Source organism: Rhyacophila brunnea, unplaced genomic scaffold (assembly GCF_057557595.1).
Source record: "Rhyacophila brunnea isolate RB1 unplaced genomic scaffold, BYU_Rbru_1.0 scaffold_1, whole genome shotgun sequence".
NCBI lineage: Eukaryota > Metazoa > Arthropoda > Insecta > Trichoptera > Rhyacophilidae > Rhyacophila > Rhyacophila brunnea.
Window position 1 is genome coordinate 16,780,909 of NW_028232751.1, and position 26,062 is coordinate 16,806,970.

The 26,062-nt window shown below is 34.6% G+C and overlaps 2 protein-coding genes across 3 annotated transcripts in view; both read left to right on the forward strand.

The window, feature by feature from the left end:
- LOC147079534 (uncharacterized) overlaps positions 1-16,064 on the forward strand; it is a 107,380-nt gene extending 91,316 nt beyond the window's left edge. Inside the window, exon 2 of the mRNA XM_085941899.1 lies at positions 15,361-16,064. Within this exon, the coding sequence (XP_085798025.1) occupies positions 15,578-15,943 (366 nt within the window). The 5' untranslated portion in view covers positions 15,361-15,577 and the 3' untranslated portion in view covers positions 15,944-16,064. The remainder of the gene's footprint in view (positions 1-15,360) is intronic.
- Positions 1-21,397, forward strand: part of LOC147079536 (uncharacterized) — a 57,718-nt gene extending 36,321 nt beyond the window's left edge. The window contains exons 1-5 of one of the 2 annotated variants that reach the window (XM_085941882.1): positions 1,666-2,324; positions 10,936-11,116; positions 14,616-14,715; positions 18,508-18,536; positions 19,196-21,397. In XM_085941882.1, coding sequence (XP_085798008.1) covers positions 2,208-2,324; positions 10,936-11,116; positions 14,616-14,715; positions 18,508-18,536; positions 19,196-19,542 — 774 coding nt within the window. In that variant the 5' untranslated portion in view covers positions 1,666-2,207 and the 3' untranslated portion in view covers positions 19,543-21,397. Of the gene's footprint in view, positions 1-1,665; positions 2,325-10,935; positions 11,117-14,615; positions 14,716-18,507; positions 18,537-19,195 lie in introns of those variants that run through there. The other variant, XM_085941890.1, reaches the window with a different exon arrangement.
- Positions 21,398-26,062: the final 4,665 nt, after the last annotated feature.

The following is a 26,062-nucleotide window of genomic DNA, read 5'->3' on the forward strand; positions in this document are numbered from 1 at the left end:
GCTTGGTTCAACCGAATGAAAGTGAGGCGCTCCGTCTCGATTTTAAGCAATCGACGAAATCGCAGCAAATAGTTGTCAGCATTTTGACGAATCATCAAATGATAAACACTGGAAAATTAATCACATAATTCAAAATTACATAATGAAGCAGTTATCGATGCACACATAATCACAAATTTGATAACCTCATAAAATGAACATCTTCGAAGGCAACTTACCGTTTGAAAATCACGATCGAAATAGCTATTTGCGCACCTAGCTAGTAATCGGCTCTACTATTCACGTAGATCGATTGTCGAATGAAGTTCGAATGATGGTTTTTGAAATTGGTAGGTAAATAATGAGCAATACCAGCAATGGGATCATGTAATTTTATCCTTGGCTTTATTTTTGGACGCTGTCGAAGAAGTAAAAAAGATTCAGGCAGGACAACTTCCTCCAAAATTCGCCGGAGTCTTTCGGGATTATCTGAAGCTAAACTGAATCAACTGTCAAAGGATAGATAATGCACACAACGCCTTTCATTTGTTTGTTTGTTTCTAGTTTATTCTTTCTGTCATGTATCGTTGTATATGGATTTAAATTTTTTGTGATTTTCTTTTATTTTCGAATGCGCGTCCATTGTTCAAAATGTATGAGAAAATTAATTTTCTTCATAATTTTTTCCCGTAAATTTTTCCGATGTTTTAGTAGTTATTCTGCTATTCGAGGCTGAGACAAATCTAACAACGCAAAGATTATAAAAATCGGTCCAGCCGTTCTCGAGTTATAAATGGTGTAACTAACCCGACTTTCTTTTATATATATAGATAGATAGATTAGGTAGGATTTAATTGAATTTTAAATACTAACCAAAACTATCTACAATCTAAATATTGTGGTCTTGATGAATTAAAACAAAATAATACGCTTGACCGATAAAGTTTAGTGTGCACTATTTATGCCGGATCATAACAGCCTACCTCCACCCTTCGCCACTGGTCGTCACTATGGTAGTAAATCAATACACAGAGCAACTTGTATGAAAATGATATTCACATGTCATTTATGAATCGCCCATGAAGCATTTCCAAAAAAATTACCAAACCCACAACCTCCAAAAGATTTTAAAATCGATAAACTCTCAAGCCGATCCCCTCGATAAGGTGTAAAGATTTCCAAGGAGGTGGGGCATAGAAAAGATTAGGGACTAGGAATCACTTTCTTAGTATAATACCAGCTAATGTTTAAAATGTTTAAATAACAGAAAGTAAAGTAAATTACGAGCGGAGCACATGTGCCTCCATATGATGGAGAATGTATTGGAGAGTTTTTACTGGGAATAGTTGTTTGCCAATTCTTTCACTGGACCAAGTACACATTGAAAAAAACAACATGTATTTTTGAACAGCTAGGGATTCGAACACCCTACCCACGGACTTCATATTTATGCAAATACGGCCGCCGCTTTACTCATCAGGCCAGCATAAGTTTTGTAAGTTACTTGGATTTAAAATTTGCATATCAATATTTACCATCAATGGATGTTTTTTTTAAATCAATTTTCCTATTTATTTTGAGGAATCTCCTATATATTATTATCCTACAGCTGTGCCCGTTTTTGCGAGCGATTGTGTGACTTATTCGTCATGTCCAATAGGTTTAAATGAAAAATTCAGTAGAGAAACGTTCTTTATTCAAGTATAAAAGTATGGAATTTGATAAATTTCGTTGCGTTTTAGGGTTTTTTAGGGTTATTTTGACTGTTTTACAATAGATTTTCGATCGGCACGTGACTTTTTTTACAACACATATTAATTAGGGAATTTATTTTTTCGATGTGTTTGCAACACTGAAAATATTATATTTCAAAATGGCGGCTACTCCGTCAATCGTAATGACAATATGATAAATAATGCCTTTGTATTAGAAACAAAAGATGTTTATTTAGGTTTTGGTGACTTTTAGAAACGGATACTACTCTCAATCAAGTGATTTGGCGAATTGTTTATGTTTTAGTGAATTTTTAATCCGGATATTATTCTCAATCCAGCGATTTGGTGCGATCTTAATTAACATAATATTACCCTTTCAGTAGAGGTTAAATAAAACTACCTAATACATGTGTACCTATATTATATTAAAACACTATACTTATCCTAATAATACATTCAATCGTTTGAAGTTGTTATTATAATATTACATTCATATTACCGGCGAAGTATACCATGTCACATCAATCTGACAGCTGCTGTATGTTTATGATGTGTCACCGTCACCATTCTAATTTAAGTTGTGAAGCAAATACCTATTGTGTATCTACTGTTGATGAAGTTATACGCCAGGTAAGTGCATATGCTCCTGGTTTAAAACATCATTCTGGTTTTCTGGTCATTATGACATTATTTTAATGCAACACTTGACGTATATTATTTACGGTCACATTCATAACTGATATTATATTTTTAGACCGTGAAAAACAATATATGTATTTGTCAGGTCCACGACATTATAAGCCGACATGTTAGCCACTCAGTCATTGTGGGTTTCAAAAACCTGAATCAATCCAAACCTTCATCAAACTGTTCAAGCAAAGTAATTCCATTCCTTTCGTTCACAAATTATGTTATCAAATTTGTGATAATATTTACCTAGGTACCTATTCAATTCATTATTATTATCACCATCATCCTCGATCAATCTACTGTTAGATGAAGTTCTCTCCAACCTAATTCTATTTATCTGGTAATATAGTAATTACGGTGAGTACGTAGATATGTATATATTAATGTATAACGATGGTATTTGAATTTAAATTGTAATGGATTTAATATATAACATATTTTGTGATAGGTACGTTGTCTTGACTTTCAAATTATTAAGTTATTTAAAATAATAATATTATGCACTATTCTGCTCACGTTTTTCAATTATGGTTGATAGTACCGATCAGTGTTACATTTTTCAAACTGTTTGAAATAGGACCCACTGAAGTAAATTTATTTATTATAAGTATTGAGGTCAATTATTCTCTTTCCCCAATTATGAAATGTGGTGATAAAACTAACTATTTTCACTCTCCAGGTTAGGTTTGGTTTGGTCTAAAAAGAAAGTTGTAAAATCTCATGTCCACCTCTGCGGCACATTTACTACAGATTTTTTTATGTTTACGATAAATGGATGTTAGCCACTCGGTTAACCTATTATGTCCATACTGGTACAGTTCGGTTATGAGGAATACAGCGAAAAACACATTTTGAAAATAGCTGAGATACTGGATTATTTGTTAGGTTAACCTAACCAAACCTAACATATCGGCTATTTTCAAAATGTGTTTTCCGCTGAATACCTCATAACAGAACTGTACCGCAGAATCTTATTAATTGCATTTTTCGACATTTATCCGACTGTCATTTATTTTATCAGCTTCACAATAATTCACAATAACAAACATAGACTAAAATATTTTTATTCGAACTTTTATATTCAAAGACAACGTAAACATAATTATTTTTAGGGAGGTAAATTATTAAAAATGACATTTACTATAGGTAATTATTACACAACGTATATAATATTATTTCATTTTATATTGTAAATATTTTATTACATAATATAAGTAAAATGCATGCGTGCGTATAAGCAAATAAAATAGTGAATTATGATAATTTCATACCCTAATCACACTATGAGTCGTCTACGTCGTATTATCCATTATTTCCATTCGCGTGGTTATATAGAAGAATTAATATGTATCACTATGCTTATTCGCATTCCACTACTGGATGAAGGTTGTATCAATAATCCTATTGGTCATATGAACTGCTATATCTATTAAAATTGGTGATATTAAAATTTACCTACCCATTTATATCGTCATTATTATCATGAACCAGGATCAATCCACTGCTCGATGAAGGCCTCTCAAAACTAATTCCATTCCTGTTTCATATATACATTGCTGCATTTATCAAATATTTCAATATAATATATTCATTTCATCGTTATCATCATTAGACCAGGTCAATCCACTGCTGGATGAAGGCTTCTCTAAGCCGATTCTACTCTTTTTGGTCCTATGAATAATCGCTATATAATATACATAATCTACCTATTTATAATGCCATTATCATAATCAGTTTATATCAATACACTGCTGGACGAATTCTTTTCCAACCTAATAATTACTTCCTCTCAGATCTATATGTTTCTTCTTTTATCAACATTTGTTTCGATATGAACGTCCCGCAGCGTGAAACATATTATCGCTAAAATTTTAATTCATTTTTTTTTTTTTTTTAAATATTATTCTATGGCTGCAACCATTTTTTTAGACAATGAAACAAAATAACTTAATAGTTTAAATTTATTTTTTATATGGCTAACCTTCTTCTATTACATTATATTCAATCGCAATCAAATTGTCAGGTATTATGCTAGGTCTAGCAGCCTGGGATGGTATCAGATGACATCCTGAAGGCCAAAATCCATAATAGACTATACATATGACGCTAAATTTATATCGACAGTAACGACTTGCAAATTGTAAAAGTAACAAATCAGCGACATGCCAAACGGCGCCGTCTCTGCATACTTCACAATTTTATTAAAATCCAATATCATTTCATTAGGACGCCAAGCTGTCAGCAAGACCTAGCGAGACAGACTGGCGAGAGCCAGCTGGCTCAGCTAGTTTAAATAATTTGTCATTGAATGTCATTTTGACATTTCATTTTAATTTCCATAGTAACGCACGTATATATTAATAATTTAATTGCTAGGACCACCCCACCCCCTTAACAACCAATAATAGTCTTTTACTTTTTACGGATTTTTCTGAAATAACTTTCCATACAAAACAGAATTAACTGAAAATGAATTCAATTCTGCTTAAAGATGGCTAAACGTATTAAAAGAATGCATTGGCACCCTTTTTTGTGAAAGCACCCATCTGGACGCTACCCGCGCGCTATCGGTTTACGCTTACTCAGGATTCACAGAATTCATTCGCCCTCATTTTAACTTTGAATAGTGGTTGTTAATTCAGTGCCAACCTCCTTATCGAGCCAAGAAGACGAGATTTTGACTAAATAATTCTCCCCGCACACGCGCTGTGTAATCAAACATAATATATTATAGTTATCTTGTAATTTCTAATGTGCCTCAATAAATCCGTTGACGTAATCAGTGTTGATCATGAAGTTACCTCCCCCTCTAGCAAAAACATTCCACCCATCTCTTCTACGATTCCACGCTCTATCCCTCCGGACCCAAAAGGGCGGTTTTTTAGTACATACCTACTATCACACAAGCACAGTTTATTGAAAATACACTGAAGAACATTAGTTAATTAATTAAAAGTGTGTGGCAGGCGAGTTTTTTTCTATAAGTCAGTAGGTTAAACAAATTTGTCAAAAAAATAATAATTTTCAGAATGTATGTAAGTATGTAATGTACCTACGTACCTACTTGGTTTATAAAAGAAAATACCTATACTATATAATCTTACGGAATACTTACGCTCGAGGCATACCGATTGTCAAACTCTGTTCTAACATACGCTATTCACAACAAGGATCCTGAGGAATTATAGAGGGGGAAAAATACTGAAATTAAAAATAATAGAAAATGCAAGATTAAGTTCGTCTTTATTACCTCATAATACATAATTTATTATGAAATATATCAGATAACTGAATTAGGTACATATTATGTGTATTATATTATTCTAAAAGTTTTAACACACTACTTGTAACACAGTTTGTAGATTTATGTGAAATACCCACTTGAAATTAGAACCATTTATTACAATGCGTAGCAAACACAACTTAACTTAACCGAAATATGTTTGTCCTCAAGGCATATTATTAAAACTTCAAAACTATTTTTGACCAAATACGAAAGCTTTTTATTTTAAAATTAGTTTATAAATCAATCTGCTTATAAGAAAAGATGAAACTATGCTTACAAAACAAAAATAGCTCCCCGCGAAAAGATATTTGTTAACCGCGAATAATTTGTTAATACGTTAAAGATATCTGATATCTGGTCACCAAAGCTGACCACAATTTCCCTCACACAGGTATTTGAGGAAAAAAATTACCCATACACAGACCAGACAAAAAAATCATATTTTAATTACAGTGTATTTTACCACCTCTTTATATAATTTATGGTTGCTGCAGTATTCAGGAATGAACTAAATTACTAAAACAAAAATCGGTAAAAGTCGGTTTACAGGGGGAAGCCAGGCGAGAACCGCGCCAATTTTCAAAGCCGATTTTGGTAAAATTCATGAATTCACGAATGAAAACCTAACCTAGCCTAACTGAACCCAAACGATAATCCACTATATCGGCTATTTTCAAAATTTGTTTGCCGCTGGCTTCCCTTAACACAATCACTGCTGTAATTTTAATTACTTTTTAATTACCACATTTAAATAACACGTTAATTATATTTAATGGCCAAGTACTCCAAACGCGCCAGTCGACCGACAAGAATCCATAAATCTACTATCTTAATTCATTTAATTGAAAATTCTAGGGAAAACCGATCCATAATACTATCCACCATTATTTTTGCTAAGAAACAAAATGGTCAATACTTGGATAACAGAATAATCGCTATATAATGGCATAAGACAATGCCAGGCATAAGAGTACCAGTCTCTAAGGCACTGGGCTCCGGGTTCCGTCTTGCCAAACCATAATTTAGAAAGCAAGACAGGTAATTTCGATCACAATTGCGTCTGCATCGGTGTAGCTTTTGGCGACCGCAGTTCAACGTCACCCATGCAACTCCAAACACTACATTGTAAATCAGCACATGTATCCCAGTAATCTTTGGAGCAAACGCTGCCACGCACTCATGTCGCTCCAGATTCGATTCCCGGTTGTTTCAGTTCTATTACTACATTACAGTCATTGGGTCCCATGGCCTATTGTAGCGCTAACAAGAATATAATAGACTATTTTCTTCACTATCGGAATGAGTGGGTAAAAGTTTTTTTTTTAATAAACTTTTCAATCTATTCGCGTGTGCAATATCGACCCGTGTCCGGAAACTTGTACGTATGCAGTTCGCCGTATCACACTTCACCGTGAAATGTTCTATCGGAAATATGTGGCCGTATATTAAAGACCGCCGTAAAGTACTAACATAATATACATGTCTAAATAATTCTTGCCAGTTTATAGATTACACTCACTTTACGGGAATACAACAGCAAACAAATTAAAAATAATTACAAGATAAAAAGAACTTTTTATTTTTTAAGAATTATTTAAGAAGTTTTTAAATTTTCTATTGAATCATATAAACTTGACAATTCTATGTATTAATAAAAACTTTGTATTGTACTTGATAGAAATACTGAATAAATATAGAATACTGAAATGTCATTTTGACATTTCATATTGATTTCCATAGTAACGCACGTTTATATTAATAATTTAGTTGCTAGGACCCCCTTAGCATCCAAATTTTTTACTTTTAAGGATATTTTTCCGAAATATACAAAACAGAATTAACTGAAAATGAATTCAATTCTGCTTAAAGATGGCCAAAAGTATTAAAAGAATGCATTCTCGTCGTGTTCTGATATATTCTAAAAGTTTCAAAATCTAGCTAGTCGGGAAGTTAGCTAAAAAACTTCAATCGTCCAATACAAATCTTGGACAAACAAGAAAAAAATTGTACTGGACACACAAGAAAAAATCTGTACCGGACAAACAAGAATACGAGCTAATAAAAACGTGGTAAAAAAGCCGATATACTGGATTATTTGTTAGGGTAGGCTAGGTTTTCAATCTTGAATTCATGAATTTTGCCAAAATCAGCTATGAAAATTGAATTAATGTTCATATTGGATCTAATATAATTGGAGACCGTATAGTATACGACAGTGGCGATGGGTGGATGTCGTCTGTTAAGATCTGCCAAAAATAGTGCACACTAAACTTTGTCAGTAATACGTATTTGTTTTCATTGAAATAAAACTACAATTTACAGATGGTGTTGGTTAGTTTTTAAAATTCAATAAAACCCTGCGAAAACCAAGCCATAATAGATAATAGTCAAAAAATACTCGTCTACCTATAAAATATATAAGACTATGGAATTAAAACATACATAACTTTGGATATTTTATATATTATATAATATTTTTTTGTATCTATTATAGTTTGGTCATAGCTCGAAGAAGAGATAATCGTTGGACAAATTTTGTCATCCAGTGGTATCCAACAGGTACAAAACGTCCACAAGGTAGACCTAGAGGGCGCTGGATCGATGAAATGATAAAGTTCTGCGGAAGTACGTGGCAACGCAACGCACAGGACCGAGAGAAGTGGAATCAGCTTCATCCAGCAGTGGATAGATTCAGGCTGATGATGATAGTTTAATTAGAGCAGGGCATAATGAATTTAAAAAATGAACCAACAATATGTCTAATATGTATTCTTAATCCTACGAAAACAAATAAGTATGAATGAAAAAGTGTGCACAATTTTGTCGTATTGCCCAAAGTATACCAAGACTATTATGGTTTGATTTAGACAGGGTTTAATTGATTTTTAAATACTAACCGACACCATCTGTAAATTGTAATAAAAACAATTAAGACTAACAAAGTTTAGTGTGTACTATTTATGACGGATCTTAACAGCCTACCCCCAGCCTTCGCTACTAGTATTCTCTTTCCGATAAGAAAGCTCACGGCGAACTGTGCCATGGTGAAATATTTTACGTACATTTTTTTTATTTTTCAACCCTCTTCACAGTTAGTTCTAATGAATATGGCATATATTATTCAAGATTAGGCTTTTTGGTACTGTTCGGTTATACGGAATACAGCGGAAAACGCATTTTGAAAATAGCCAATAAACTGGATTATTTGTTAGTTTGGGTTAGGTTAGGCTAGGTTAGGTTTGGTTAACCCAACAAATAATCCAGTTTATCGGCTATTTTCAAAATGCGTTTTCCGCTGTATTCCGTATAACCGAACAGTACCGGCTTTTTTTTGCTTCGAGCCCGACCGGCTCTAAAACGTGTGCATATTTTAACCATAATCAGTTCGTGCAAATCTGAAGTGTGTGCACCACTGGATACCCTGTGTCTGTCTTCACGAATCCAGTCAAGTGCGTTGTATCTAATTGGTTACATATTATTATTATTTGATGCTCTTATCAAGAGCTGGCGTCGACTGCTTCGCTGTTATCAATCATCGTAGTCAAGTGAATCCATACAAACTCTGTTGGGCATAAAAGGTATTATACTTGCTGGGTACGTCCTTCTCATAACTTACATTGTAAAAACTAAAAACAAATATTTATTAAAACTTATATTTCATATTAAGACGATACATCAGTGAAACGGCAAATAATTTTCAACTATAGGCGCGACGAAATTTTGGACTCGCTGGCATTCGGAGAGCGAACGTCGAGGCGTCAATACGTCAATTTGTTTCGTGATGGCAACGGGGGTATTAATTAATTCTTAAATCGTGTAAAGATGACTAAAAACGTTACCCATTTACTTGAAAAAGAGAACATGTCAATGAATATATTATTATTGTTACTAATAGAACAATAAACAGAACATTAAATGGACACATGTTGGATTTATATGTCGAATTATATTTCGTTCGGCATGCGTCATTTGCACCCGCGACCCGCAATCCGAGCACCGCTAGCCACGATCTGTTAAGACCATGCCTCAACTGAGGTACAGCCTTAATTAGAAGGTGTTTTCCTAACCTAATTTGACTCATCTACAACAGTGGTTCCCAACCGGGTCCACAATCTTCCGAAAAAAGTACCTACAGCTTAAAACCAGTCCGCTAATAGGGGTAGGACGTTAGGTAATCAGAAAGTTTGACATGGCATATTATGTATTCTAAAATACTACAGCATTTTAAAATTTTAGGTTAGATATTGCGCCATTACCCCTAATAATTACGCACCTACTCTATAATCTCCTGAATAGCATATTAATTTCTTATCTTTCTAGTCACTTTGTTGATTTTTAACATATTCACTTGGATTTGAACACTTCTAAAATCTCTTCAATTTGAATTAAATAAATTGACATAGGTAATATATATAAGTATATAAATATATACCTTTTTAAAATCGTGTTTTTTATTATCACAAATTAATTGTTTAACTAAAAAACTGCAAACTCGTTTAATACTTTCTATATAATTACTCAATAATCACAATTATTATTCTAGAAAACTATTTAAATCTGAAATCGGCACATTGCTTTACAAAAAGTTTTAGCACACAAGAGATATTTACCGTACCAATTACTGCGAAAATATCATCTGATTAAGCTGGACTGGTACTTATCTGTCAAACTAATATGATAATGATTGTTTTTCTTGGAAAGATTACAAAAGAAACCAATAAATAAGGAAGCAGACAAGCTTACTCGTGTAGATAGAGATTGGTCATTAAGCAAGTGAAGTAACAATCGGGTGGACATGTCGCTGCGAGTGGACCACTGCACAAAAGACATCATACAGCGGTACCCAAGGGGTACTAGACGTCTACAGGCCGGCACTAAAACCCGCTAGATAGACAGCGTCATAAAGTTTGGTGGATGTACATGGCAGCGAAGAACTAGGGACTGATAAGAGTGGAGGCCTCCAAACTGTAGTGGATCAAACCTGGCTGATGATGGAATATCTCACCTTTATTGGAGTGCAGAAAAACCCAATCACTCAGCATATTGTTAGACCTGCGTTCTATATGTCTTCCTAGGGGACTTTCTGCCAGTCACCAAGCTAATATGGATCGAGGCTCTACCTCTATAGAGTCTAGTGGATACTGACAGTATGATTGTGTGTTTAGCTGTGATTTTGTTTATATATATATTTCCATCGTATCGATTATACTCTATAACTTGCCTCCATACAAATAAGTGAATTAATTATGCATTCATAATTTTCAGGCAGCAGTAGATGGCAGTGATGCAGCTCATTGGGCGTCTGAATCGCCAGTGCTCTGGGCGGGCTGCTTTCCGCCACCACCACCTCGCCCGGCGCACCTGCAAGGAGCTGCTTCAGATGGAGTCACCACCTGCGACCTCTGCGCCTGGGCCAGAGCCGAATCAACTCAATATCCCCCTATCGGTACATATTTTTCACTTTTTCTTTTGCTGTAAGGGTCGTCCTTATTTGACGTCACTCTAAGGAGTCTGATATAATGACACAAATTCTGAGAATTTAATATTCTGTGACAACATTATACCTACTTATGTACCTATCACCAACCAATGGGCATAATTTTGTTTGCATATACAATAGGTATCATTGATAATAATTTGAAAACGAATAAATTTACAGTAGAACCTAAATATATACCGGACTTAGTGGGTGTGGGGGTTTCCGTTAAAGCCCAATGTCCGAAAAAACAAAATCCTGTTTTCTCGACACAGTGATGTTACTGTTCGATGTTGACGCGCTTACTTTCGGCAACCTGCTTTGAAAAAGAATCAAGTTTTGTTTGCACTTTTGAAGTCTTCTATTTTTTTTATATGATCAACTCTCTAAAATTATTTACTCTATTACTTCATTTGCTATTTCACTTTCAGCCATGATGTGATACCAGGGTCACCTGCATCCACTTCTAACCATTGTAAACTTATTTAATGGAGTAATAAATGCATCCATTCACTTCGAGTAAATAAATATTAAATTGCAGTGCAGCAGTGTGAATTAGCGGCCGGCACTACAAACGACAGTGCTATTCACAAGCAGGACGGCACGACAGTATGACTTGAATTCGAATGTGAGAGGTGTGATGCGCAGAACATTGTTTACAACCGGTGACAGTTGGTCTTAAACATGTATGACATTAACATGACGTTTTTAACAACTGTCAGATTTGACCAGATATTTTGTCTGTTATTTCCGAAGTCCGTTATATCAATTTCTACTGTACTTTTAACCCATTTTTCGTATATAAGTACTTTCGCAATTCAACAAATTATACTTTGTTTTATTTCACAATATTTCTTTATAGTATGACATTAATACATATTTAACGCGACCAATAAACTGTCTCGACAATTTGTATATTCTTGAAGCCAATGGTCGTCTGTCAGAAGTACCAGCGCAGGCCGTACCTGTTATTTGGACACATATCAACAATGACAACTTAGAAAAACTTGTCATATTTAACTAGGCGTTGAAGAGAACGAAGAAGGGCCATATGTGTCAATAAAAATAATACACTGGCTCTGGATGCCGCTGCTAACAGCGGATATGGCTGCTACCCCCCGACGGCTAAATCATCCAGGTCATGATCCTCAGTCGTGAGATCTCGACGAAGAAAAAGAAGAACCTACGTAACTAATACGTAATGACATAAGTCAGTGTGCATATATTGTCATAATATTACGCGTATTAACTGTGACGTCGCGTGGGGGTAGGCAGGCCATGCGTTGCATAGGGGCGGCACATTATTAAGGGCTGCGAATGACAGAACGAATACAAATATCACAACTTTTGAGAGCAATGCTGGTATTGACATCTTAAAGTTTAAAGAACAATCTCAATACCCATTGTAATATGTCATATTGTAATTTTTTTGCAAGGGTGCATCCAAACCTGTCAGTGCCACAAACCAAACAAAACCATCAGCGTTTGAGAGTAGGTTTCTGTTGGATTTCTTTTTGTAAGGTTGTGTGAAAGGAAGCGTCTATGCCAACAATCCGCAAACTCTTGATGAGCTTAAGGACAGCATCCATAACATTATGGCCAAGATATACTCGGATATCTGTGAAAGAGGTCATTTGTATGATATTGTGTTTAATGTGTAATCTCAAAGGCCAAATTATCGATAAAATACATATATTTGCAAAAGCTAACAATTTATTTAAAAAATAAATTCGTACCAGGACTTGAACTAAACATACAGGATTTTTACATCTCCTATGGGCCCTATGGTGTGGTGCCTGTATTTTAACATTCAATATATTGACACCTGCAGATGCTTAAGCTGAATAAAACAACAATGCCGTAAATACATGAATGTAAATTTACAATAATAAACTTTATTACAATATAACCTAGGCAGTGGCGCACCCAGGGGGGGACAAGGGGCCCTGGCACCCCCCAAAATTATCAGAATGATTTTAAACATTGAAATTGAAAACCGATAAACCATACCTTTGGGCTTAGACAAATAAAAACTCAGCAAAAAAATGATTTGTAATAATTCTTCAGCACCCTTTTTAGAAAAATTTCTTAGATTTTAAACAGATATTATTTTTGACAAAAATTTCGAAACACTAATGTCAGGTTTTTTTTAGAAACCCAATCCCTAATGGAACTGTCAAAAAATTCTCGGTGTCCACCCGAATTCCGGAGTGGTGTAGGTCATGGCTGGGGAGGGCTGACAGGGCTCTAGCCTGGGGGCCCGGCGTGTCGGGTTGACCATATAAGTGAGATAAACACACATCATAAATTAGCTTTAACGCTTTCGCTGCTGAATAGATAATGAGATTTTAATTGTCCCCTTTAAAATGCGTTAATTACATCGATCGGCCGCCTGGTCATTACGCGCCGTGTGCGTCTTCCGCGTCCAATAAACATTTTCAATTATATAATTATGCAATATATTTTTTGATTATTATGTGTCGATACTCGACAGCTCCATTATCAAAGTAGATGTATTAAAAATCGCCAATAATCCACTGTATGAGTATCTACCCTTAATTTGAACTAATACACAATTTGAAAAACGTTAATGTGTTTCACACTGCCTATAATCTTGGCGGTAGGTAGGGGGCCCGCCAAATATCCTAGCCTGAGGGCCCGTTTCAGGATGTGGGGACCATGGTGTAGGTACACCGAGTGCAATAGACAAACGGCCGATAAACGAGAAATTAGGCTGTGAAGAAGATAAAGATCCTATGGGACTAATTTACATTCTCCTCCTCGCCCCCCCCCCCCCCCCCAATATTATTAAATCCTGGGTGCGCCACTGAACCTAGGTAGAGTTAATTTTGTTCAGGAATTACTGAAAATTGTTTGTTTAGGGCTGTTTACAGGAGCACTTTCACTTGCTATATCCATTAGTAAGTTTATGGTTATATTGATGGCCCACATAAGTTGGGGAGGCTGACTTGGCTGAGTTGGGCTCTAGCCTGGGGGCCCGGGCTTAGGAGGTGCCCGGCGTGGCGGGTCGACCAGCCTGCGGCACTATTATACAAGTGGATTTAAATTTTATAATTATTGTTAGCCGGTTATGGTGTTTCCTGACCAATAAAAATGATTATTTATCTAATATGGCATGTTACTTAGCTATCACAAAAGTGGGTCGCGATCAGTGCTTCAGTGCCCAGTGCCGACAATAATTCAAGTGGAGTTATGTAAAAATACCAAAAATTGCTAATAAAACATTATTTTACACAGTACCTACCTGGAATTCCACGGAATACCATTTAGGGGACACTACTATAGAACATTACACTGCCCTGAACCTTAGCGATAAATTAAGGGCCCCGCCAAACATCGTAGCCCGGGGGCCCGTTTCAGGATGTGGAAGCCATGGTTATATTTCAATAACAAACATCGAAGAAATATATGCATTAATTATTAAGATCCGTTTTTCGTTTGATTTCAGATTCCGGAGGAATTGGATGGGTTATGACATTAGTGATAGTTTCCTTCATATCAGCTGCACTCGGAGCAATTATCATGATGACCATAATACGGTGTCGCAGGTATTAACTTTTTTCAATAGGTCCAAAAGCATATAATATTACACATCAATTTTCATTTGCCAAAATGTTAAATCACCATTTCCACTCCAAAACAGAGGATGAGTATCTTAACAGGCTTGGTTGACAGACAAGGATTGATTGTTAGCCATTCATCCAACATATTGGATATCTCAAGAGGTCGATTTGTCCCAACCAAACTGAGTATTAATAATTAATTGTCAAATGTTAACCACCGGTCATTATTATTAAATTATGTGAATTAAGAACTTTTAATGAACTATTTTTTTTTATTCAACAAAATAATACACAAGATCTAAGAATATAACATTCTATATGTTATTGAATACTTATATACATAATTTTAAAACTTCTCATGCATATAGGGGAGAGCAGGTAGGATTCGTACACAGGGAGCATTCGTACAGTGGCGATATCTTCACTATCCAATTCATTGGCGTGATCACGTTTGTGTGTAAGACTCCCGCTCATACGCATAGTGTAACCGCGGGGCAGGGCATCAGTGCGGCCAACAGCTTCGACGGAGCACGCCGATACGTGTTTTCGCTCTACGTAAGTATTTTTTGTATTCACTTTTGAACACGCTTAACTGTTATAAGTTTTGCACGAATGTTATAAGTGACTTAGTATAGTTTATGAAGTGATAACTTTGTTTAATATGTAAATAGTCATTTTAGGCTAACTATAGCGGTTATTTTTATTTTCAATTAATTTGTTGATTTCTCGGTTTGGGGTACCTTCGTGCAGTTATGAGTGGGGTAGATTCGTACTGTACGAATGCCCCCATTCCTAACTGCGTGGCAGTAGAAAGATTGTTCACCAAAAATATTATTGTTACAGAACCATGCCGCGAATATATGTGAAAAAGGGGACAGGAACAGGAGACGTTGATGAAGATGCAATGATGCAAGATGCAGCCGTTAGAATCCACGTAAGGTTGACAATCAACTTCTACAGCGGGCCAAGATGCCAATGTGCCAGAAACTCTAGTTGCAGAAACAGAGATTACTCAACAAGATCTTCCATGGAGCTCAGCTCCAGTATCACCCTCCTTGCTATCACCTACAACTGCACCTGCATCTTCATCAACTGTAGGATTAATAACTCCAGAAATTATCCGGCCCTATCCCAGAGTGGACAGAAATGCGTTAAAAAAGTCGAAGAAAGGAAAACTACCAGGAAAATCGAGAATATATACAGATACCCCTGAAAAAAATAGACTAGAAGAAATAGAAAAAGCAAAACAGTTGAAGAAGCAAGAGCAAGAGAGGAAACAAAGGGCTAAGGAGATGTAGCGAGCATTACATTTACTGTCAGATACAAGAACCAAAACAAAGAGACAGAAGAAAACTTCAGGGACAACTAAACCAAAGAGATAAAACTGTAAAGACTGATAGTCAGGATGAAACTGATTGTGAGGATGAGGCTAATATGAGTTTAAGAGAAAGTTCTTGTTCTCTCATCGAAGAGACGTCTGAAGGATTGGATACTGACAATGAAACTCCAGTTACGTCAGAGAACACCAAAGAAGAACGCTTTGTGATAGTAGAGTTCAAGAAAACAAAGACCGTTTAAATTATCTTGGGCAGGTGCTTAAAAAATATAGTCCCGTTGAATACAAAGTTTTATTTTTGAGGAAGAAGCCTCATACCTGGAAATTTGTCTTTCCCACTACCAAAGATGAAGGAACAGTTTACATATCAGATGTGGTATGTGTTTTCCCGTTATCAAAATCTGCTTTTACAGCAAGAACAGCCCGGATAATATTTAGCTTCGAAAAAGACTTATCTATATATAATGTTGGATAGTACAACTATTAAATACGATTAAGACCTATTACTCTAATGGTTAATTTTATAATGTTGGTTTATTCGTTCCTTTATTAACAAAAAAATAAATAAAAGTGTTATGTTTTTATGACTAAGTAGTTATAAGCACTTTAAAAACAATAACTGTTAATTATTATTACATGAAGGCTGATTCTGTGTTAGTTTTGATCTCAATACATGATTATATTAGATTGAATAAATAGCATTTTATTTGACTGTACGAAGGTTCCCCATTATGTACGAATGTGCCCCACACTATGTACGAAGCTACCCCACGTGTGGGGTAGTTTCGTACGTTTTCCATTTTTCAGAAAAGTTACCGTAGCTTCGCCATGCTGATTTATATCTAAACTATACTTCACTATTATTAAAGCCAAATATATTGGATATATAACAGCATTGAAGTTATTTTAAAATATCTTACAGTTTTGTTTTTATACGGCTTAGAGTAAAAAGTGTACGAATCCTACCTGCTCTCCCCTACATACATACACAAAAAATCGTTTTGTAGAAAAAATATGACACCCGACGGGACTTGAACCTGTATCTGCTGGATTCGAGCCTGTGTGCTTTTCCATTAAGCTACGGGCATCTTACTTAATTACGACGATTTTAACTTGTAGTTTTTACATGGAATGCTTATCGAATCCAGCAGATACAGGTTCAAGTCCCGTCTGGTGTTGTGTTTTTTTTTCTATGAAATGATTTTTCTAGTGTGTATATGCATGAGATGTTTTCAAATTATGTATATTCAATTAAGAACTAACCACTAATTTTTAATACTTTTAATAAAAACCCCAAATGGAAATCAGCAAGAGACATAACTCGGAGAACAGAAGATTGCTGGACAAATCTGATCATACAGTGCTATGAAGTAGAAAACGTTCAAAATGTAGAGATAATAGTCCTAGAGACCTCCAGATTTATGAGCTAAATAGATAGGAATCAGCTTAGTGAGGCCTTCATCTTGCAGTGGCGAGGGGTGGAGGTAGGCTGTTAAGATTCAACATTAATAATACACACTTATTGTAGATGGTGCTGGTTAGTTTTTAAAATTTAATTAAACCCTGCCTAAGCCAACAAACCATAATAATGTAGGTATGATATGGGTGATCCAACAAAATAGTGCACATTTTTTCAGTCACACTTATTTGTTTTCGTTGAATTAAGAATACATATTACCGATGGTTTTGGTCAGTTTTTTTTTAATTCATTCATTTTAATTGACTTAACGAAATCATAATTGATAAAAAAATATTCTTCTATCTATAAAATATCTAAAATGATGTTTGGTTAATGGCATAATTTTAGTTGTAGATAAACAATTTTTTTTTTATTATTATCTACTATGGCTTGGATTAGGCAGGGTTTAATTGGATTTTAAAAATCTACGAACACCAAATACACATTATAGTATTAGTTCAATGAAAACACTATTGACTGACAAAGTTTGGTATGCATTACTGATGTCGGATCTTGTCCCATTCGCTGCAGACCTTTTAATTATTATGTAATTACCACATTTAAATAACAACAATTATATCTAATGGCCACCTGATGGGCAACGCTACTGTCATCCTTTAGTTGATTTATCCAGGTTAATGATAATGAATTCATACACACCTAATTGAAAGGCCAATCCATAGAAGAGGTCCTCACCCATATATGGGATACAGGCTGATGATGATGTTGGTATCTTTTAGATTTATGTAATTAATATGTAATAGTTTTCCACCAAAAATTGTCTTAATATTATTAAAATATAATTTTCCTATAATGAACATTGTATTATTAAGAATTTGATCTGACAGTGACAATAAGAATTACAGCCAATTTGGTGAACTTAGGAAATTGTAAATTCTGTATGAATCGAAATATATTTAATAATACCCTACTGCCGATTAAGTTTGACTAGTAACACAAATATTTTTCATTCTTCTTCCAGACAAATCCAGAGTAATACAGGAATTGCAGGTAAAAGATTTACATATTTTTCACAAGTATATATTTGAGAGAATAGAAGAGAATAAAAAGAATGGTAATTGCTACAATACCTTTTACATTATCGACCATTCACATGAGTTGGGTTAAATATTTTTATTGATTTAGACTTCGGCTCCTGTGGACTTACATGAGAAACGTTTCTAAATAATTATAGATGCTATCATAAACTTTTTCATACATACTTAGATTGTACTAATTCTTCTGTCTGTTTTAATTTTGAATCGCATCATGGATATCATAATGGTACTGTTCGGTTATCAGAAATACAGCGGAAAACACATTTTGAAAATAGCCGATAAACTGGATTATTTGTTAGTTTGGGTTATGATAACCGAACAGTACCATCATAATATTATATGCGGTACTTTAATTTAGTATCTGAACTATTAAACAAAAAAAATTAATCTTTTTCAAAAAATTTCGAAATTGATGCTAAGTATGTGAATGTGCTTTTATATTTTTTTTGCGTAATAAAACTGCACTTTCATCCGACTGTAACTTCTTTCAATGATTTTTAAAGGTTAACTATAGAAGACTTCATCTGGATAAAGATTCAACATCTTTGTATTTCTGGTGGTCATTTAAAGAACAAATCAATTCGATTCTACTGATTTATCATATATTTACAGGTAACGGCTTGGCTTCATCAGGAAGTAGTGCAGTGGCACTCTCAAGTGGGACTGTCCGAAGAGGAATGGGCGACGATAGAGCATCTCAGCGTGTTAAGGCTTCGTTAACACCACCGCCAATCACCGAAAACCATTACACCCACATGGAAGGTGCTGGAACAGGCCTGGGGGAGGGTCAATATGCCTCAATCGGAAGACAAACAGGTGTATACACCAACTCAGCACCCAGCAGTGCTTATTATTCTGAACTCTCTGCAGGGGATAGAGCTTATGAATCAGTAGACTTGGCACCTTCGTTTCCTCCATCGCAAACTATGCCAACTGCTCCTGCTTCAGACTATGTCTAACTAAAATTATAAATGAACTTTTGGATTTTTTATTGAGGAGTGTATTCAGTTAAGTGAAACCTTTGAAACTGAGATGTGAATAATAAAATCCGACTACCATCTTCATCATTCGTTAACTAGTTTACTAACCGTTAATGAGTCTTGACCTTTTCAAGCAGCAGACTATATTCGGTGTCTTCAAATTTAAACTCACTATATCGTTGTTTAGATTCCACAAGGTTTTATGTTTCATAGTTTTATATTTCTTCGATTACCTGTACTAAAATAATATGATAGGCGTTGTAAACTGATATGTAATGACTTTATCTGATACCCTTGCTAATATAAATGCTTTTGTATACACTATTAAGGTACATTTTTCTTGCTAATTTAGAAATATTGAATTTTGTAGCTCTGTTTCAAAGTAGGTCTACCCTAGGCATGTGCATATATGCAAAATGTGCATTTCGTGTTGAATTGTACGTATGCAGTTTACCGTGACTGTTGTATCGGAAACAGATGCCTGTATTGCATTAAAACATTCATACCTAAATAAAACAGTTAAAAAATATGTAATAAAAACCACCGAAATACAATGGAAAGACAGAAGAAAATAGGTGATTAAGTAAATTAGAAATACAATCATATCATTTTTATACATTGACACCTCCTACATAATATAAGGTCAGAATTACAAAATGTATCTTTTCATTAGTATGATTTTAATGACACCACAACGTTAATTTAAATGCTGACATCGTATTTTTTTGTTATGCCTATAAAGTATTGATTGAATTTTTATTTTTATTTTCTACTAGCTGACCCGGCGAATTTCGTACCGCCTCAGAATCAATAATCTTGTGTTAACTTATTAGCTGAATTAAAATACTCAAAATGAATTAAGTTCAATAAATGTGCAAAAATCAAATCAAAATGAAATAAATTAGATAGTTTTGGTTGGTTCAGATTTCGAAGCATGATAACTACCAAGTCAATCTTTAGTTGTAAATTGTGCGGTGGCAAGCCAGGCAGATCCAATAAGTTTAAAAATTCAGTTGGATAGTTGGTTGCTTCGTCTTCGTTTATTACACAGTCGATAGATTTGAAGGAATGCATTGGACCAACGATTTGATTTTGAATTGTGAAGTTTAAGTGATCCACATCTTTGTTCTTTGCCGCAAAAATTGCTCGTTCACTCAACCAATTGTGATTTTTGTGGTTAGCAATGACGTTCGGGAACACTTTGTTGATGAGGTCGTCCTTCGCTGAGACGAAATTTCAAAAATTCAGCGGAAAGGAAATCAATCCATTCGATTCGTCGACAGGAACACGGTAGTTACCGATAGTCAGCAATTGCTTAGAGAAATCTTCGGCAGATGGATCGTTTAGCAATGCAACTCGCATGTTCGTCGTCAGCTGAAGTTTCTTCACATAGCGCCACAGAGTCTTATGATTTGAGGCAAGCGTTCATTTCATCGGCAGCGGTCGATCTTAGAATGACTGGTAGTGTTTGGCGGAAATTGCCAGATAGTAGAATCATTGCGCCACCAAAACATCTTGAGTAATTGCGCAGATCTTTCATAGTTCGATTGAGTGCTGCCAATGCGCATTTGTGCGCTATTGTGCATTCATCCCAGGTGATTATTTTACTTGCTACCAAAACTTTGGCCATTGCTGAGTGTTTCGCAATACTGCTTGTCGGTGTTTCAGTCGTTTGAAGGTTTAATGGCAATTTCAACGCTGAATGAGCCGTTCGGCATCCTTCTAACAACGTGGCCGCTATCCCAGAAGAAGCAACTGCTACAGAAATTTCGGATCTCGCACGAACAGTGGCCAAAATCAATGACATGAGAAATGTCTTGGAAAATGTAAATGTAAAAATGAAAAATAACAAACTGCCGCACATGAGATAACACATGTCTTCGATCAAAAGCAAAGCCTGGTTATGTATCTCCTCATTCACTTCAAGATCGGGATTCTCTGAACTGACACGAATTCTATGTAAAATGTCATCTGAAATGTCATCCTTGTACTTGTTCCACGGTTCAGGTGGATTTGATGGGAAGCATGTCGAAATAATGATAGCAAATAATGTGCATATCTGACTTGGAGATGCAGAAACAATTGCTACAGTGATTTTCATGTCCCAATGAATATCGTTATCAAGCAAATTGAGCTGTTGACATGCAGCACGAAATGTTGGACACACTACACCATTGACAGTTCGAAGTGATTCAAATTATGTCAGCCCACGAACATTTACCATCAACAACCGCAAGTAGAAGCATTCGTCATTCTTCGGATGAACTATGTAAATGTGACCAAAAGCATCATTAGAATGCACATCCGGATGATCAGGAACCGCATCGCCTTGCTTCCGACGTTGAAATTTCTTCGATGAAGCGTTCCAAGTGTAATAACGTGGCATCTCAGAGTAGAACAACATTCATGCAAACGGATCGCTTTGACAAATTGAAAAGAAACTGGTCAATGTTGTCGCTGGAGGTGTTACAGCACGTTGAGCAACATTCGATGCATTGAAATAAACTCGTTGACCATTCTCTAGATGCACCGCCAAATGTACAGCAGTGGGATGACGTTCATTAATGGGGAATGAGAAAATACACCAAATTGCTTCATTGCAGCTCACATATCAACAAATCAAAGATTATAAAAATCGGTCCAGCCGTTCTTGAGTTATAAATGGTGTAACTAACCCGACTTTGTTTTATATATATAGATAATCAACGTTTTATTATCTTTAAAATTATTTAATAAAAGGCAATGAAGTCCGAAAACGGAGTTCCGACCTTTTACATAGGAGGTGTCGATAATATAATTCTGAACAATTCAAAAATCGGTTAGCAAGTAGGTGCTCTTGAAATGCTCCACAAACAATGTGTAAATTTTGATCTCAACGATATCCGGCCATCTGTTTCCGGTACAACAGCTCATGAAGATTAGTGATACAGCAAACTGCGTACGTACAATTTATATAATATAACGTAATATTGCACAAGGGGAGCTGAATTGAGAGGATGGAAAAAATTAATTGTTTTTATTTATTTAATGTCAAGTGGATATTTCAAAACTGGTGACAGCCACAATTTACAAAGATATTCTCCAAGCCAACAGCTTATTTAAAAAAATCAGCAATATGTGCCTTCAAACTATAATAGAAATGTATGCACCAAACATAAAGCATATTAATTGGATCATATATATAGTAGTACACAATCCGTATTATAATGCCTAATATTATAATAGTGAAGTTACTTCCAAGAATGGAGAAATAATCAGTAACTGAAAACCTGCCAAACCCTCCTCAAGCTTAACAATATTCAATATTTTATGTTCCCAAATAATGTAATCCATGTAAATTTGATGTTTTATTAATTACTTATGTAATCAATTAATTAACATGTATGTATTACTCATGTTAATTTATGACATGGATTTTTATCACATTGTAATTATTCCGTAGATTGATGGACCAAATGAGAGAACATCCAGTCTAGATTATTAAGATGTTTTCATAAAATTATAATTAGTTTTTGCTGATGATTCCAGAGTTTTTTTAGGTAAAATAAAAGATATTTAAAATATCTATAATTCCTGTGATCAATGTATTATTTAAATAAATTATAAGTAAATGAATGGCAGTAAAATTTTATATGTAGCTATTTTTAATTTGTCTATAATAGAATATATTGCACATTAGTATAGTCTATAGCAGTGCTCCGCAACCCGTGGTCCGTGGACAAATGCACAATCAATATGTTTTTTTGATTTTTCATGGAATTCTTACAATATTGTGACAATTATTGTTGCCTGACTCATGTTTTTCAAAGGACGGATGTTTACCATTGTAAGCAATGTATTTCAATGCGGATGGGACTAGTAAGTAAAAAACGTTCAAAAATGTGTTTCTCTGTTACCCAGTGTGCAACAGGTAGTCTGCACCACTGATTTTTGTATTTACTTAAAATCAAAGAAAATAATTTTTGTAATTATAGATAGATATAATTATATAGTTCTAAATAAAAATATTTTTTAATAATTGCACAGCCCACAAAACAATGAGTAAACAGAAAACAATTTTCGATTTCATTTTGTCTTCTAAGAATCCCAATTCTACTTCAGAGAGCTCTAATGAAGATTGTCAAACAATGAAAGAATCAAGTATTGTGTTAAAAAGAGTTACCAATAAGACTGCAATTATAAATGTGTCTGTAAAGTACTACAAGTTTTTTTTATGTTACAATCGATCAAATTCAACGACTGCAATGTGTAATTCGTGAGCCTGCTAAATTAATTCGAGTCAGTCATTTGGAATCAAAGGATCCAAACATTAAAAGAAACCTATTGATTATTTTGAAATATAATTAACAGCATTAAATGAATAAAAAAAGTATTGCAAGCTCCACATGAATCTAAGTCATCAATTATTATGAAATCATCATTTTTAGCAGCGATGCATATAGCGAAGACTAAGAATGTCGACAACTGCCGAAGATTTAATTAAGCTTTGTAGGGTGGATATGTGCACTAAGCTTTTTGGACAATCATGTGCGAATAGTTTATATCCATTTATTATATATTAATAAAATAAATAAAAATTGATGAAAAGAGTTCAATTTTGAAAAGAGTGGTTTTAATAATAACATTATTTTTATCACGGGTGCAGTCCGCGAAACTTGATCCACGATACCGAAAAGGTTGCGGAACACTGGTCTATAGTATATAGCCTACCTGTACACTCTGTCTATCTTTAGATATTATTTATCTATCTAATTGTAAATATGTTTTGTAATATCATAATATCTCAGTGAATTGTAAAATTAGTGTAGGAATGAATAATATGGTTAGTAAATGTTACTACAATATCTTATAATGTAGTTATTATTGAACTTATTTGAATAGAGAAATAATATTCAATTTGAAACCACTAGAGGTCGTCCATATATGAAATCGCACCCTAAGGAGGAGGGTATGATACAATATGATGATTTTTGACGAAAGGGATTATAAAAAAATGTGAATGATAACGTTATACTGAGATCGATCATTTTCAACAATTTTGTTTTTAACAAATGGGGGGGAGTTAAAAAATGTGATTTAATTAATGCGTCAATTACATTGAGCTACTTTACGAGCTGTTTGTTGGTGAATTTACAATCTGCCTGTAAAGTCGCCCAGTGGCATCATTGAACAAGCTAACAAGCAGATTGTAAACAATCTACCGAGAAAAGTTGAAAGCCGGTCAACTTTACACGCTACACACCGGCGTGTGGGCCTACTGCGTCTGCCAGTGGCGAAGACTCCATACTAGGCGATTATTTAAAGCCTACCTTCTTAAGAAAAGTAGTTTTTATTTTCATATTAACGTATTTATATAATCACAAATAATAATATATTCAATATGCCCCAAAGACATTTATCGTATAATTGTCATAATTTTACGATCTTTTCCCATATTTCAATAAGCACCATCTATGGCATCTCTTGAAAGTTTAAAAAAATAAAACACGCCGCGTTTCACTTCACATATTGTATAGGATTATTTTTGCGTTAATCGACGGGTTTTTCAATATGAAGTTTTTTTCTCATAATTTCAAAATGTCTGGCGTCCCGCATACAAATGTGCAAGCTGTTTCGTTAACGCTTGCGTCGCGAGAGCGCATTTATTCAAAATAATTAATAAAAAGATAATTTAAAAAAATAATTTCTATGCCATTAAATCACATAAATATGTATTGATAAAAATATAAAATAATTTATCTCGTGATTTTTATTTATTCATTAGTTCACTCGTTAGACAATTTAGATATCTGATAATGTACCTACCTAAGTCTGTGTTTTAAATATAGAAGTTTTTAAAATGTCTAGTTTTACGGGTTAAATTATAAATTGTTATGGAACATAATACATATACAACAACGGATATTTTCATACATGATAGGTAATATATTTTGAGCGTATGTTACATTTATAAATGTTTAGGAAAATACATAAGTAATTCAAGCTAATTGCGTAGTTTTATGAACTAATTATAACAAACCAATTAAGCTTTTGAAATTTATACGTTTTAGCGTACCTATTCATATTGGGTTATCTTCTTATTTCCCGCAAATATATCTGACATGCATGGTTACTACCACAGCCTACCTCTTTCAAAAAGTCACCCTTCGCCACTGGCGTCTGCGCAGTAGAGCGTAGTAGCAACCTCCCGGTAAAAAACGTTCTGCCAAAATAGTCGCTGGCTTGTGGCTTCTCAGCGAATGGAAAGTTTTGTATGTCATCATCACAATCGCAGTAGCTGAATTGACCGCTTTTAAATTCGCCAACAAACAGCTCGTAAAGTAGCTCAATGTAATTGACGCTTAAGACATAAAAGATTTTATCATGAATTGTGACAATAGACGCAGGGATGAAAAATACTAAAACTCGTGATGTCAATTTAGTTAATATAGGATTTTATTAAAAAAACCTTGTAAAAATAAAAAGTAAGTATTTAAATCACCATTTTCGGTCCTAAGCG